Source organism: Xiphophorus couchianus, chromosome 8 (assembly GCF_001444195.1).
Source record: "Xiphophorus couchianus chromosome 8, X_couchianus-1.0, whole genome shotgun sequence".
Classification (NCBI taxonomy): Eukaryota; Metazoa; Chordata; class Actinopteri; order Cyprinodontiformes; family Poeciliidae; genus Xiphophorus; species Xiphophorus couchianus.
Genome location: NC_040235.1, coordinates 23,329,374 through 23,345,915, shown reverse-complemented (window position 1 = coordinate 23,345,915; position 16,542 = coordinate 23,329,374). Strand labels below are relative to the sequence as shown.

Below are 16,542 nucleotides of genomic sequence, written 5' to 3'. Positions count from 1 at the left end.
GTGACAACTTAGCAATCCCTGAGGGAATAACGTCGGGGCGGAAAGGAAAGGAAAGGAAAATGCAGAGAAATGACAAAGTGGATACATAGAGGAAACTAAGCTGCATTATTCATTTCAAATCAGACGGATGATTTCAGTCCAAACCAACAACTAAGCAATGACACGCTGCACCTCATTATATTCCGATGTCCGGAGGGGGGACCTGACTCTCCACATCATGCTGCTCCAATTAGCAAATCATTTTCTGTTATCAATGAAGGCACCAAAGCAACAGTTGTGTAACTTTAAATCCATAAACTCACACTTTTCCAAGACTTTGATTGCCTTTCTCATCTTACTTGCAAAGTAAGAGAAAGGACAACCACACACACCCCAAAATAAAATCAATTAGTCCAATCAAAGTTTGGGGAGCAACCTCAACAGTGCAATGATTTGCCAATTAAACACCAGTGAAAGCAGTTTATCAGATTATAGATCATCAGCCTCCGCAGGCTCCGAGAAAACAACTGAATGAGCCAATTCTCAGCTATGCATGCCTCCTATATTTCCATGGTGCTTTGGGGAAAACAGCTTTTTTACCCTGAAGATGTTTAAACACTCCAGCACATGACAGGGTTGAGGAAGGAGCACGAAGCTTCACCGCAGCATGAATGTTGTAAAAAAAATAAATAAAAAAAAGAAGTACATAAGTCACTGAAAAATGAAAGGTTTATTCCAGTTCAAATGTCAGATGTGCATGCCTCCCCCCAGTGACCTTAGCAGAACTCAATATTTTATCACAGCGGCCTCCGACAACCACAAGGAAAGAGAGAGAGAATTACAGCTGCCGCATCGCCGAGCCTGACTCACCGTCAGGTACAAACCAAATCCACAACAATAAACAGAAGTTAGTAAACTGTGTCACGTGTTGGTTTTAACACGATTTCTATTAGGCCTTTTCCTTAGACCTCATATTAGTTCTGAAAGTGTGACACAAATCAAAATGAGTTTCAGGATAAATCAGTACAGGTTTTACTCTTGGTTTCAGGCCGGCGGTGGTTCCATTACTAAAAGGTGTATCGAGATAACCTCATTTTTGTGTTTTCACAATTACTGTAACTGCTTCCCGGTTCACAGGCTGTGTTTTTACAAAGGTTCTGCAGAAAATAGTGGTTTCCAATTATTGTGCAATTTAATTGTAATTGAATTGTTTGAGAATTGTACGTACTTGTGACAATGAAGACATTTACATACAATAAAAACCAAAAGCATTGGTCGAATTGTTATTTTTCTTTTTTCCCCCCACAGTTCCACAGTTCCACAAGAGCAGAACAAAAAATAATCAATATTTTTCTTAAACATGCTTTAACGCAGATAATTGTTTCTCATTTAGCACTACAATTGAACTGCCTTATGTACCTAGTCTCCAGAAGTTACCCAAACAATAATCTGATTTTTTTTTTTGTAGTTTTCAAGTTAGATTTTCTGTTTTTGTGGCTGTGATTATAATTACAAGCATTATTGTAAATTCTATTGCCAAAAAAGACCACTTTTATTGTTATCACAATAAGTAACAAACTATTTTTATTTATTTTTTCTCATCACAAAAAGTCAGGGACAGCTACTCAGAGCATTCATATATTAAACCTAGCAAAAATGATACCAATTTTTGGTCTTCATTTTTGAGCAACTAAATTCAACACAACAGAAATTTTATTTCATATAGTTGTGACTTTTCTGGTCAACTCTGCTCTTTTGATGAGTTAAGAAATTCTCAGTATGATTTCATTTCCTTGTGACAAAAAAGTTAATCACCAAAGAAGAACATGGGTCAAGAGTTTGAAGTATTCATCCTGACTTATTTGAATAAGTCAGGATGAATACTTCCTGTTGTACTGTTCAACATCACATAAACTTATCATAATTATTTTGCTCTTGCATGTTCATCAGGTGGTTCTTTGTCATAAAGGAACATGTGGAAATCAACACAGTATTCTTCACAAAGGGTATTATTGTTCTTAAGTTGGAACACAAAACTCATCGGGGTTCCTGCAAATTCTAACCATCAAGTTTCTATGCTTTTCCTAAATCTCAGTTCTTTGTACTTGCACGCATCTTTTAATATAATAACATAAGCTCACAGTGAATTTGCCACAAGTGTTTCTACAGTTTTCGGGCGTTGCATCTGACCCTGTGAAAACAAAGGACAGAAAGGAAGGAAGGATGGTGGGCAGAAGGATGTATGGCTAGCTACTTAGCTGGTTGGTTGATAAATGAACAAAAATTTCAGGCAATATGATGAGCAAAATATGCAAATCAGGAGAAATAAAATCTAGAAATGCAGTATCTTTCCAGACTAATCCAAACTTGGAAGAACAAAAAAAATCTAAAACAGATTCCAGACTGGATAGGAATTTTCTGTAATTAGGGTTTTGCTTACAATAGTGTTGAACAGCTCCCGCTGACACTGTTGAATATAGCACAGTTCAAATCCCTCAAGGCTAACCCTGACAGGACAGTGAACGCTCCCCCGACTTTACAGATAAATCCCGTCTCTCTCTGGAGACGGGAGGAGGTGACCGTGCACGGCTTTCCTTCAGTGATAAATGACGCTGACATTTTGTGTGAGATGACAAAGACAAGTACAACCCGGCTGCTGTCAAGAGAGCTAACTCTGACTCTTGATTCATCAGGGAATACATCTAAAGTTCAGCCAAGCTGGGGTGCATTCATCTTTATAAAGCTGAATGATGGAGAACAAGGGGAACGACTCCCATGTCAAGTTTTCAGCAGTGGAGAAAACAAGACAGCGCTAACAGTTAGAAAACCGCACAGACGCACACGCTGGGCCGCGTGCACGTGCATCAACGCGCATGGTTGTAGCGTATGAGTAGGAGCGTGTGAAATGCGGCGGCCCCCTCCTCTCAGGGAGAACAGGAAGCTCGAGACAATACAGAGGCTTCATGCAGGGTTCAGCTCCAAACTGTTCCCTCAGAGCGGGCCCAGCACCCGATCAGACCAGCACCATATCCGCCAGGCTGGATATTTTTAACTCGGGGAAGCTGCAGCCCCGCTCCACGACTAAAATTCTTCAGTTTCCTCTGGAGGTATGCCCCTCTGATTAGACGAGCGTGACGGTGCGCCACACATGCAGACCGGGGCGGCAGTCACCGCCGCAGGAGAGTAAAAAAGAAGCAAACACACAAACAAACCGATGACGGCTATGGTAATGAATTTCCTCTGTTACCTTGTTGACCACAACATTGGTGAAATGACTGGTGTGAAAGTAGTTGACAGCAGAAGGTGAATGCTGGAAGTATGAAAAGTTCAAGAATTGTCAACAGGTGTTGTGTGACACATTTCCAGACTGTTTAGAGATGTGAAGGTGGTCTCTGTGGTTTCAAAAAGCGAACTGCTTGTACATGTAAACACCGTCACCGTGAGTCATGCAGAGTATGATTTAAGACTAAGCCAGGACTCCGAATTTGAACATTAAATTGAATTTGTGAGCAATGGGGCTATTGAGTTAGCCCCTTTTCAAATTCCTATTAGGCCGACTCCGACTTCAGTTCCGACTCACGAGATTAATCCAGGAGAGAGCGAGGGACGAAGAGGAGAGGAAGAGATGACTAACCCGGGAAAGAATGAGCAAGGATCCAACGACTGCACTCCAGAGACAATCGAATTTGTTCCATTAAAGCTCACCTTTGTGTGTGGCGCAAGGAGGGGAGAGGAAAGTGCAGGCAGTTTGTAAAAGTCTCTATAAACACATCACAGCAAAAATGCAGAGTATGTGTCTGGTAGAGGTCTTCAGAGGCCATCAATAACAGGAATCCCTGCCAGATTTACATCTCTGTAAACAGACGTCCATTCTGTGGACAAAGATTGAGCCTGTTCTGGGACTGGAGACTTTTATGAGAGCAAGTCTGTTCATCCAGGAGAGCAGGAAGAGAAAGAATTTGGCACTGATGCAAACCTTTCACCACCGTGGCTTAATGTTAAGTCATATTTCCTAGTGCCTGTACGTCAGTGCATTGCAGAGCTGGTACTATGTGTAGTAAGTCACTGACAAGGCAGTTCATCCCTGAGTCTGATGAAAATAGATTCCTCTATATTATGCATCACTTTATAACCATCTTTATGTTTTGTCCAGAGAACGTTTTTGGAAAGTTTGATCAGATTTTCAGCTTCCTGTTTTCTCAAAATGAAAATTCTTTTGAATTTCATTTCAAAAGAACATGAGATTCAGAAAAACAAGGTGTTAGATGACCTGTGAAAGATGGCTGATAGCACTCAGTGCAATCGCAAGAGAGTGCAACATAGACAAATGTTTATCAATTCATATCATCTTCCTACACTGAAATAGTTTGGACCAGTCAGGTACCATGCTACTCTTACACTAGAGGAACTGATAAGAAACCAACAACCTGTGTATAAAAAAAAAAGTTCTCTGAATCGGTACCAGTATCAACGTTGTATTAAGTTTGTGAAATTACGTCTTTTTATTAATTTTTTTCAAAATCCACTTTTTCCCCTCCTGAATTCCATTTTAACTACATTTATTAACCCAAAAAGTATGTAATTATGGGGTAAATGAAAAAAAGAACATGTCAATAGCTAGAGGTCAACGTTTCCTGTTATTCTGTATCACAAATGAAACCGACTGCTGTGGTTGAACAGAACATTGGTTTTTACAAGGTGTTAAAAAGAGTTTCCGGGGCATGCCGTGGTGGCGTAGTGGTTAGCGCGGACCGTATTTGGAGGCCTTGAGTCCTCGACGCGGCCGTCGCAGGTTCGACTCCCGGACACGACGACATTTACCGCATGTATTCCCCTCTTTCCTGTCAGCCTACTATCATATAAGGGACACTAGAGCCCACAAAAGACCCCCTGGAGGGGTAAAAAGAAAAAAAAAAAAAGAGTTTCCCTCCTCACATGTTTTTTGGAGAACTCAGACATAATGTGCAAAACTAAGAATCTCCTTTTTTAACAACAACAAAAAACTTATAAAAAAGAAAAAATAAGTTTGCACACATTTTCATAATGGTCAGGACATTTGTTATTTTTTTTCCTTCCATCTATATTGACCATCAGTGTTTTGATGGTGCTTTTATGTTCCTGCAACTGTAGCAGCACCCTCCAGCATTGTTTGCATTGTTTTACCAAAAAAAGAGTAGGGTTTGTTTCACACTAATTTAAGTGTCTAAGAGTTAGCAGGCTGCTAGCTTCTCGTTTAGGTTTCTGAGTAGTCGCCGAATCCTTGCGCCTCCAGTCAAGTGTGTGCTGATAAAACGGACAGAAAAGTTTTGTCCCGTTTCAGAAAACTCGCAAGCCCAGGACCTTGCGCTAAGCTTCGAGACATTTATTTATTTCTTGGGGAAGATGTCCGTCTTTCAGAAGGTTTTTTTCACCGTCTGTGTGGAGAGGAGAGCTGACTCAGCTAAGCTCCGTCTAACCAGGTAACCTCGTATACGGGACCTGCAGTGGCTAAAACACTGCAGTTTCATAAACTCCGCAATCTGTGTTTTCCGCAACGGGTAAATCATATGACCCTATAGAACCATTAACATTTTCTGCCATATATCTAAAAGCACCTCCATTGATGTTAAGGTGTTTTCATTGTTTGTATGGAGAACTGCAAACATTTATTGCTGCACAATGCTATTCAGCTGAAAGAAAAGCAGGCAACTGCTGTTTCCTCAAAACACCAATATTGCTCTTTGGAGATATTTCCAGTGGAAAAAAAAAAACACTGACATTTATTGTGTAAAATTGAAGGACTGGTACATATTATTCTCATCAAGGCGCTCCATTAGAACCACAGTTTTTAAGTCACACAATATCATAGCAGGAGAATCTCACAGCAGCTGATGCCTAGAACCCACTGGGAGTATCCAGTCAGCGAATATGGAGTCATACTGAAATACCAAAGGTTTCATATCCTGAAAATGCTTTATCAATGTCTGATCACAAAAATGTGACCCAATATAATTCCTGGTAGTTTCACTAAAAACAATTATCTGCAATTCATTGATAATCTATGTTTTTAAAAAGTAGATGCTTTTAAGTCATTGAATAACCTTTTTTTGTTGCCTTCTATGTAAACTCTTAGGACAAATATAATCTAACAGCCTGAGGAATTATGCATATAATCAATATTCATATATAATCCATATTTGTTTGGCATACGGAGCGCAGACACCAAAGATCAATATCACATTATAACCATAATATTTGATTTACTTAAATGTGGTAGATCCATGCAGATTAGTGTGTAACTGTGAAGTGCATGGAAAACAATATACTAATATACAAATATTTTACAAACAACGATAAAAAAAAAAAAAGTAGCACTGATTTGTATTCAAATCGAATGACTCATGCCATGGCCTGACATGAGTCGAAAGGTTAGGCAACCATAATTTTCTGCAAAACAACTAGTTGCACTGGATTTGTCCAGTTTATTTAGGCAAATTAGCATGGGAGGGTGACACAAGAATGTGAATATCATATTATTATTTTGAAAACCATTGTCCATCCATTTTCAAGTTATGCATTTACTCTGTGTCAGTTTCCCATCGGAAACTTACTGACCCCAGAGATTCTCCCAAACAACTGAGTGCTATGACTAATTTACACCTTCAGTGTCACTAACATTTGTTTTGGTGACATTTAAAAAGGAAGTCCAGTGACACATTTTCCCTTTCCACATGTAAATAATGTCGAGAAAATAAAGCTAATGGATGTATAATCATATACCACACCTACATTCTCATGTACAGAACTCCTCTATGCCCCCCCCTCCCTAAAACACACACACACACACACACACACACACACAAAATTACCTCCCTCAGAAGCCATTGTTATCTCTACAACAGAGCTTCAAAGAACGTGCCGACCTGGAGAATCTAAAGTTTGCACCAAGGACCCCAGTAACCCCATGACACCTGGTGTCCCCGAAGAGGACAGGGAAAGCTCAAAGTCCAAACACTTAACAACAAAGCCGGTTGTTGCATGTAAGAGCAGACTGCGTCTAATCCAGAATGGGTTACTTATTGGTACGACGACGTATCAGGACGAAGCCTGATGAGGTCAGACTGTTTGGCAGTAAACTATTCCCACTTATCTCCAGAACTCAGGTGGGTTTAGGGTATGACTTGCCTCCGTCGGTATGTGTTATGTCGTTCATCCTCTGAACAGGTGGCACTCCCTTACTGAGTCAGCGCACCTTTGATATCACCAGGAGTGATTCACCTCAACAACAGCAACAACAACAGGTTTCTTCAGAATCACCAACACCTCTAACACGGCTGCTACAACACAAAGGGCGCTGGAGCACCTGGCAGTCTGGGAGTGGGCGGGTTGCCCCTGCATTGCATCACCTGGTTCCCGAGTAACTCCTCTTAGCCGCGAGCGTGATTCCAGCTATTCTCATGGACACATGCTGCTGTGGAGCTGCATTGTGAGCAGTAGAGCGGCCCGTTTTCTTTTTTTTTTTTTTTTTTTGGCCTGCGGCTCTACAGCTTGGCCTCTGTGTGTCCCAGATGTCTGTCTGCGTCGTCCCCAGTGACTGAGGGGACCATTTCCTGTGTGAACCAACACCCAAACGCAGAAAGCAATCACAGATAACAATCTCGTATACATTTGCATGGGCATGACAATTCTAAGAAGTAAATTGATGCCACTAATATCAGCCTATCTGTGTACTCAGGACGGGAAGTTTACTGGACGGCCAAGCACGTACACTGGTAATTTGGAATGGGGGTGGGACTGGGGAGGTGGGCAGTGGGGGGATAAGAGAGTGGTGGAGGAGGCGGGTGGGGTTGGGTGGAAGTTTCCTCACAGTCCCTTAGCAACAAGGTCTGTTGCTGGCAAGGCCTCCAGAATGTGCTTTGGTTTACAGCAGAGATAAACATTGACTTTGCCACCCTGAGAAGTAAATCTGATTTCAGTAATGGAACACTGCGAAACTTTAAACACGAATCGGACAACAGAGGAAGCGAATAACAGAGTTACAGTCTCATCGGCGGATGGGATATCTTTAAAGCGCATTTAAATGGAAGGACTTTGCAATTAAAAAGCGGTTTTAATGAAAACGATTGTTGCCCTTATCAAGCACGCCGCAAGGTCGGCTAAGGCGCAGCTGCCCCATCTGTCTTTGAGACTCCAATCTTTCTTTCATAAGAGACAAACATTTGTTCCTTAAGCAGAGGTGTCTTTTTTGCACCGAATTAACATCAAATTCACATTATGCCCATTAAGACCTCACGGTGAACTTGCAGAGCCTCACAAAAAAAAAAAAGTCAGGCTTTGGTGGAAAAACCAACAGCGTAGAAATGAAAGGCTGGCTCTGTGTAAGGTCTGAAAGGGATAAACTTTCCTGGAAAAACTGCTGAGAGGCTTTCTGTCTTTTAATTGACAAACTGGCAGGGTTAATTTTGGGCTTTTTGTGTGATGGTGGGTTGAGACAGGGGGAGAGACTAACTGATCACAACCCCAGTCATACTTACTCATAAAAAAACATGCTTCTCGCCCTCTGCACACAACCCGAGTTAAAGCTTGAATGAGTCCAGCCACAGTCAGCCATTTATTAAGAGAAGTTATTAGTGGACCCTTAGGTCAGAGCATTTAGGGGACCCAGGTCAGCAGGGGACCTCACAATACAGACCTCTAAATATCAAGCTGGGTTTATTTTTAGCATGCTTCAACAACGAGGCAGTTCAAAGTGCTTTACACCATAAAAACAATGAAGTCACCTATTATAAAACAAGGAATACGCATTACATCTTGCGAAATGCCATCTTCAAAATCGTCAAGCAAATACACATTCCAGTTATTATGAATCAAAGGCAACTCTGAACAGGTTGATTTAAAGGAAGTCAGTCTTTCAGCAGTTTTGCAGGTTTCTGGAAGTTTGTTCCAGATCTGTGGTGCATAGAAGCTGAGTGCTGCTTCTCCATGTTTGGTTCTGGTTCTGGAGATGCAGAGCATTCCAGAATCAGAAGACCTGAGAGGTCTGGATGGTCGATACAACAACAGCACATCCTTAATATATTGTGGTGCTAAGTCGTTCAGTGATTTATAAACTAGCAACAGTATTTTAAAGTCTGTTTTATGAGCTACGGGGAGCCAGAGGGAGGACTTTAAAACTGGGGTGATGTGCTCTGTCTTCCTGGTTTTAGTGAGAAGGTGATGATTTAGTTCTCACTAAAACAAAATATAATTAAGAGTGAGGCTAACTTAATTCAGCTTTAAAAATAGACTTAAAACTGTCTTAAATTCAAAACCTGAACTAGAACTGACTAGAATATTGGTTGCCATAATACAAAAGGAAAGCATCGCATCTTCAGAGTTAGAGCATTGGATACATTCACATAAAGTCATGTTGCATGTCCAATGCAAATGCAAATAAATCTCAGAAATTAAAAGCCACTTTTTGATGATCCTTATTAATTGATTATTCTTAACCCATCCTGCCACATTCTACTGAGTCTGCATTGTACGCCAGACACTGCAGCTTTTTATTTAACAAATATATTTAATTGCTGAATAATCAATCATTTATTAAACTAAATGCCTGCAAGTTCAAACTTTTTAAAAACAGAAGTGCTTGCTGGTGGTTTAAAGGGATGGTTACACATTCTCAAAGTTTGGTTAAAAGTAGCTTATACCTTCATTTGTAGTAGGTAATATTTTGCATTATTATTTAGTATAAATTCAGATTAGGTTGTCGCTGGAGTAATATATAATAATAACTTTTATATTGGACACTTATTTACAGAAAGTTACATGATTCATTTTTGGGAAATGGGTGTAGAAAGTGAGGTCGCAACCAATGATCTAACACTGTGTTACACATACTTAGTATAAAGTATTTTGACTCAAAAATAACTGCTTGATATAATGTAAATCAGTGTAAAAACTTTATAAAGCTTATATTTATGTAAAGCTGTATATATTTTTTATTTATTTATTTATTTTATGTCTAAAATTTTATATCGGACATTTAGTCTGTCTGGATTTTGTTTTTTATGTTCCAATCTCAGCATGTGTTTACCCAGGAAGATCATTGGTGGCGCACCGCCTCCACTCCTTGGGAAAAATAATAATTAGCCTCTTTACAAATAATGGCCCAGTGCAAACAACTCAACGGTAAATGTTTATAAAAGAGCATTCACATAAATCGCTATGGAATTTTTTAAAAGGCTAGTTTTTTTTAAGACAAGACAGTTTTGCTGTCACAACACACTAATTATCGACTTAAAGAATTATCAACAGGTAGGATGTTTAATAAAAAATAAAAAAAAGTATTCTAAACTTAACATTTACACTCAAGTCAAATAGAGCTTTTTGGACCCCATACAGCAGTGGTCCCCAAACTACGGCCCGCGGGCCAGATGCGGCCCGCCTCCACATTTGGTCCGGCCCCCTGAACAATACCAGAGTATTTTCATATATGTGCATTTTTATTTGACAAGTTGGACTTTTGCAATAAAATAAATGTTAGTAATGAACTTTATTTATTATTAATTATTAGTTAGTAACTATTTTATACATGCATATAATTGACCCTAACCCTTTTTTTTATGTGGAGAACCCAGTGTTACTTGGTTATTATTTATTTCATAAATAGTGTTATTTCCTGACTTTTGTTCTCTGAAGAATCCAGAAAAGGTTATTTGATTGTGCTTTCTGAAAAACAATACATTTTTATGTTTAGCACTCTTACAATCGTCACACTTTTTCTGTTACAAACTGACCCCGGCCCCCCATCAGAGAAGGGACAAGTTATGTGGCCCTCACAGGAGAAAGTTTGGGGACCCCTGCCATACAGTGTAGGACCGGCTCTGCTCAGGGCCATCATATGGGGCATGTCTGCACAATCTGACCACATGATCTCCAACACAGATGGTAGGTTGCAATGTTGGACCGAGGGAGGGTGAATGATGCAGCACATGTACTGACCAGAGGAATGGAGCCAGAAGCAAGAGGAAAATGATTAAATATCTACAGAAATAAACACGTTAATCCACAGCAAAAACAAACACAGTGTTGCTTCCTGTGTACGAGCTCTTGTGGGACAATGAAGGGGCTTGTTTTATCTCCTCACAAGTTCACAGGCCTGGATGTGATTTCAGCTTCCGAAAGAGGCTTTTTTTTTTTTTAACACCACTGTGATTTTTTTTATTTTTATTTTTTATACCGTAGCTAGATTTGGTACAACTCACTTTTCAGAGACTTTAGTTACTAAAACATTATACGGACTCTAGGTTTTAAAACAAATGTTAAACTTGCGTCCGTGTGGTAAAAGGGGGGGAGGAAACACCCATGAAGACACGTGAAAGTTTTAAATTCAGCTAAAACATATTACAGAAGGTTACGGTCGAGTCTACTTACAAAAAGTTTTCCGACCACCGGACCGAAGTTCATCTTGGGAACTTCGAGATGAGCGTCAATCCCAAAGCAGTTCGCGTTCCGGAGCACCAGTCTGAAAACGTCTAAAAAAACCCCACACACACTTAAAGTGAAAAAACAAACACGGACACGAGAGTCCAACTTAAAACCTATCCGTCATCCGATTTCTTTCATAGGTTCACTGAGTTAGAGACTGAACTTTCCTGCGTTTTTTTTTTTCCTGAGCAGGCAGACACACGGTCTGAGAGCGAATGTGATTTTTTTCCTTCTGTGCCTCCAGAACAGCTGTTGACGTCACTCGCCAAACAGCCAATCAGAATGCCGTCTCCTCCCTTGGATAATAATTAAGCAGGTAATTGTTCAGGTTCTTAATGCTAAACACGCTCCACTGGTAGGTAAGCCCTTTGCTGTCTCAAATATGCAAATTGGACTTATTTAACGACTTCTAAATCTTCACCAGCAACCTTGAAGAACAGTTTTTGTTTTGTTTTGTTTTGTTTTTTTAACCTTCAAACCCCAGACCAAACAATGGGGTTATGCAAGTCAATTGACGCTCCTTGACACTCTCCTCTGCAAACAGGAGTAAAAGCAAACGTTCCGGTTTTTTTATATTATAAAAGGCAGCTATAACATAACAGTGTCTTGCAAAAGTATTTGTATCCTTGGTACGTCTTTACATTGGTTCATGTTACTACTACAAACTAACCACGTTATATTTAACTGAGATTGTGTGTGGTTGGCCAACAAATGCTTTCTTAAAGCTGTAAAGTAAGTGAAATGATGTGTTCTTTATAATTATCTAAAGAGTGTGCTTAATATGTTATAATGTATTGACTAATAGCTGCTGCATTAGCAACTTTATCTTCATGTTCTTTAGTACTTTGATGACATGTTAGAGAGAGGACACAATAAACACTGAGAAGGAGGTGTTCTGTTCATATTCCATGTTTGCTGGATGACTAACAATGCAAAACACTCTTAAGGACACTATGGTGAAAAGTGGTGGCAGCATCATGCTGTGGGAATGACTTTATTCCACAGGGTCAGGGACGCCGGTCAGCGTTTCAACTATTTAGAAAAGAATCTGTCTCAAAAAGCAGACAGAGACATACCTCAAAAAGACATGCTACAAAAATCTATTACAAAGTAATACATGCAAATTCTTGGCAGACTTTTCAGATTTTGAAGCGTGACAAAAGGAAATGTTGTATCATTTTTCTTTCCACTCCAGACTTCCACGCCACTTTTTATCCCATAAAGAAACTATTTCTGTCTTATGTCCCTAAATGAAAACTTCCCAAGAGTTTTGTTCGTTCAAATATCCCCTCTTGGGACGTAGAAAGTATCTGTGGTTACATATGTTTTAGATCAGAAATGTCCAAACCTTTCAAAAATGTCAAGTTGAAAGTACTCTGGGGGCCACAGAACGTTTTGTGTTTTTCTTTTTTAATAATAGTAGCAAAAACTATTTTATTTATGTAATTTTTACCTGTCAAATAAACAACAAACACAATATTTTCATGCTATAAGCAAAACAGTCAGATTTCTGAAGACAAGCGACACATAAACTATAGATTTAACATAAAAAAAAACAGAACAATAGACGCTAAACTTTTCAAGATGATCATTTTTTTCTAGGTTGTTTTGTGTCTTTTCATCAACAAGAATAGAATTTCACTCACTCTTGATTTATTCTGTCAAGTTTATGAAATGGCCAAGTCTGCGTTTTAGCTAAAGCGACTGGATATTTTTAGTCCATATTGCTAACAAATCGAATTAAATTAAATTTCACCCTGGCACTGTTTTTAAATGTGTATCTACATTAACCGCCTGAACCAGCGAGCAAAAGTTTGGCTATTCTTGAGATGCGATCCTGGGTCATCCAAAATCGTTCCAAGGGCATCAGATGGCCCCTTGACCGCACTTTGGACACCCTTGTCTTATATTATAAGAGCATTTGATTATTTTGGATTTCCACAATCAACTCACTGAACAACGTGGCAGGAGAACTAGATTGCACACAGGTGGACTAATAATTATGTGACTCAATCGCACTCAATTTTATTTAGCAAAGATAGCTTAGAAAAAGCATGCCACACTTTTCAGACTTTTGTTTGAAAAGGAAAAAAAACCCTCTTCATATACTGTTTTTGTACTACGCTGTGTTCGTTTGTCACATCATATCCCAATAAGATACTTTAAAATAAAAGTGCTTGTAACATGTGTAAACATTTATGAGGTATAAAAAATAAATACTTTCACAAGGCAATGTGGTTCTGGGAATCTGGAGTCCAATCTCCAACACACTCGAATGAGAGAAGTGACATAATTTCTCAATGGAGGACGGACGCTTGACATATCTGAAATGCTTACTGTAGACAGGAGGAAGTCTGGATTGTGAAAATGTTCACTTTCAAAAAAGCCGAGTCGTTCCCGTCTGTTCTGGAGATGCTTTTTTTAGGTTTTCTGTACAGACTCCTGCTCTGGATCGGCCTTTCTTTTCACATCCCATCTGCCTAGACATACGATTATTTCAAATCACTGCTGAAAATCAAATTCTCATCAATGGCCTTTAATCCTGCCAGCGCACTTTATTTATTTTATTTTATTTTTTTCATACCCACCCAATCTGAGATTGCTTTTAAATTGGCTTTACAAATAAACTTTGACTGTGCCTTTGATCAGCCTTCACTTGCTTACTGGTTACACACTCCAGCCTCATTAACCAGGCTATATAATGTGTAACTTGCGAGTAATAAATGGCTAATGTGCAACAGAAGTGAATGAATGATCCCAAAGTGGGAGACAAACACATTTCCCAAGCAAAAGGAGACACTGAGTCCTCATTAAACTCAATGGAAAAGTTGTAATTCAGCTTGTTTTTTGGGTTGTTGTTTTTTTTTCTCTCTCTCTCTTTACTCTATTTAGGGGAAATTGTCTTTCTTTTTCCTATGTTGTAAAGTCTACTGTTTGAAGGGCACGTGATCTAGGATTTTAATGACACTAATTTATGCTAAGCAACATCAAATAAACATCCTGTCAAATCTGGTTCCTGCAGACAAAATCTTATCTGTCCCTGCGGTTTTAAAGCCCACACGTCTGGGGAGGGGGGAGAGAGCGGAAGACATTTGGGCTGACCGTACTAAGGCAATTTAAAGGAACAAAACCAAACAAAAACAAATACAGCCGAGCTGAGATAAATAAATTACCGTCAGGACATCTAAGTGATGAAACAAGGGTTGAGCAACTTCTTGACGCGTCTGAAAGTTGCCGGGTGAGCGGCTCACTTCTCATTCTCCTGCCTATTGAAACCGCAGTGTTATGAAACATTCCTGTGATTAGTGGGATATCTTGTGACCAAAGGCATGATAGTGACATTACAGAGAGGTGGAGGCGGGGAGGGGTGTGTGTGAGTGTGTGTGTGTGTGTGTGGGGGGGGGCATGGGCGAGGTTATCACAATCGAAAGGTCCTCTGGTGTGGGCAGAAATGCCTTGGTGGGTTGAATGTTGTTGAAAACTGTGGGGTTTTGTCACAGAGGACCTCCACTCCCTTTGCAAACACCCCACTATAACGCGAGAGGGACGGTTCTCATACAAATACAGCTGAAATCACATCTTCACACACGCGGTCTAAAAAGTCACATTACTTTTTTTTTTTGTCCTTTTCTTACTGACATTAAATCAAAGCAATAATGTCCAGTTTTGGGTCAGTTAGGATTACCTACACTTTTTTTCTCTTTTTGCTAAAAGCCACAAGAAGGAAATTCAGGAGTTTGCTTCTACGTTTGCTGTACTTTTAAGTCCAGATTATAATCTCATGGCTTTGTAAACGGCGGATATGTCCACTCACATCATTTGAGTTAATTGGAGATAGGTTTGAATTCCTTCCAAGGCAACACCTCCAGCATTCTGCTTCCTTGCGTGGCATCTTGGCCTAATCCTAATAAATCAGACAAAAATATCAAGAAGAAGATCATGGGGATGGACAATTCTGGCTCTTCCTTGGGTATGAAAATGTTTCGGTGCAAGTTGTGCAACAGCATCACCAGAACAAAACCAAACAGTCTAGTTAAGATGCTGTCTGAAGAGACTCGTTATTTACAGTGAAACAGGGTTCTGTTCTTACAGGTTGCTGAAATGCCGCTCAGAAAGGAAGAAGCAATTACTCCAGGAAAATAAAAGAATAGAAATAAAAAAAACAGCATACAGTTACAGAGAGCTATATTTTTATAGCTGTAGTATGGTCTGATGGAACAAAAATCAAAGCGTTTGACCAAAATGATAATCTTTACATTTGCCATCCTGTTAATGATCCCTACTACGGTGCATGGAGGTGCCAGCATCATGCTGTGGGGTGTGTCTGGTACACTTCACAAAACACACGACAGTGGAAACAATGAAGAAACATTTTGAGACATGAAAAGTACAGTGATGTTTCAGCGTGGCCACCACAAAGCACTGATTTCCAACCCAGTGATCCAAGTGCCGCAGTGTAAAATACAGTTCTTCTAAGGAAATATCTAAAAATATAAAGGAAGTTAAACTTAATAAATAAAACCTACAACTTCTCCCTCTCAGTCCACCTTTTAGTAAGTATAAATAATTTAATCACGTCTGACCTAAGACAGGAAAAGTTTGGTCTAGTTTAATGTCAGAAGGTTTATGTTACATCTGTTTGCCGTCAACCCTGAAAAAACTGCTTACAGGGAGACTGAAGCTGGAACATCTGAGTGCCTGAGGCCACAGTGACAAGCATTAAAGAGATGCTTGACCTCGATGACTGAAGAGGATCAGATGTTTTAGTTGTTGTTGCTACAGGAAAAAGAAAAAAAAAAAAACAGGACTATTTGTCCAGTTATAGAACAGATGCAACTTATCTGCTCCCGTCCTCGTTAAAAGCTGTCTAGGAAATCTGTGTATCTTCCACTTGGAGAACATCCTGTGCTCCTCCTTCTGAGGTCACCGACTACGTGCTCAAAAACAGGAAGCGTATGATTGAGCTGTTTGCCGGCTTGTCCTGACCAAGTCCGTATTTATGGTCGCAAGGTTGATTAGTTCAGATACCGGATTCCTGAACCGCAGCAAATTTGTCAGCAGATTTTCTTTTTACAATTTATCGTCTCCGATGCGAAGGCGAAGGTTTAA

The 16,542-nt window shown here is 39.7% G+C and overlaps 1 protein-coding gene across 1 annotated transcript in view; it reads right to left on the bottom strand.

The window, feature by feature from the left end:
• tnfrsfa (tumor necrosis factor receptor superfamily, member a) overlaps positions 1–11,657 on the bottom strand; it is a 33,510-nt gene extending 21,853 nt beyond the window's left edge. Inside the window, exon 1 of the mRNA XM_028025260.1 lies at positions 11,380–11,657. Coding sequence (XP_027881061.1) covers positions 11,380–11,412 — 33 coding nt within the window. The 5' untranslated portion in view covers positions 11,413–11,657. The remainder of the gene's footprint in view (positions 1–11,379) is intronic.
• Positions 11,658–16,542: the final 4,885 nt, after the last annotated feature.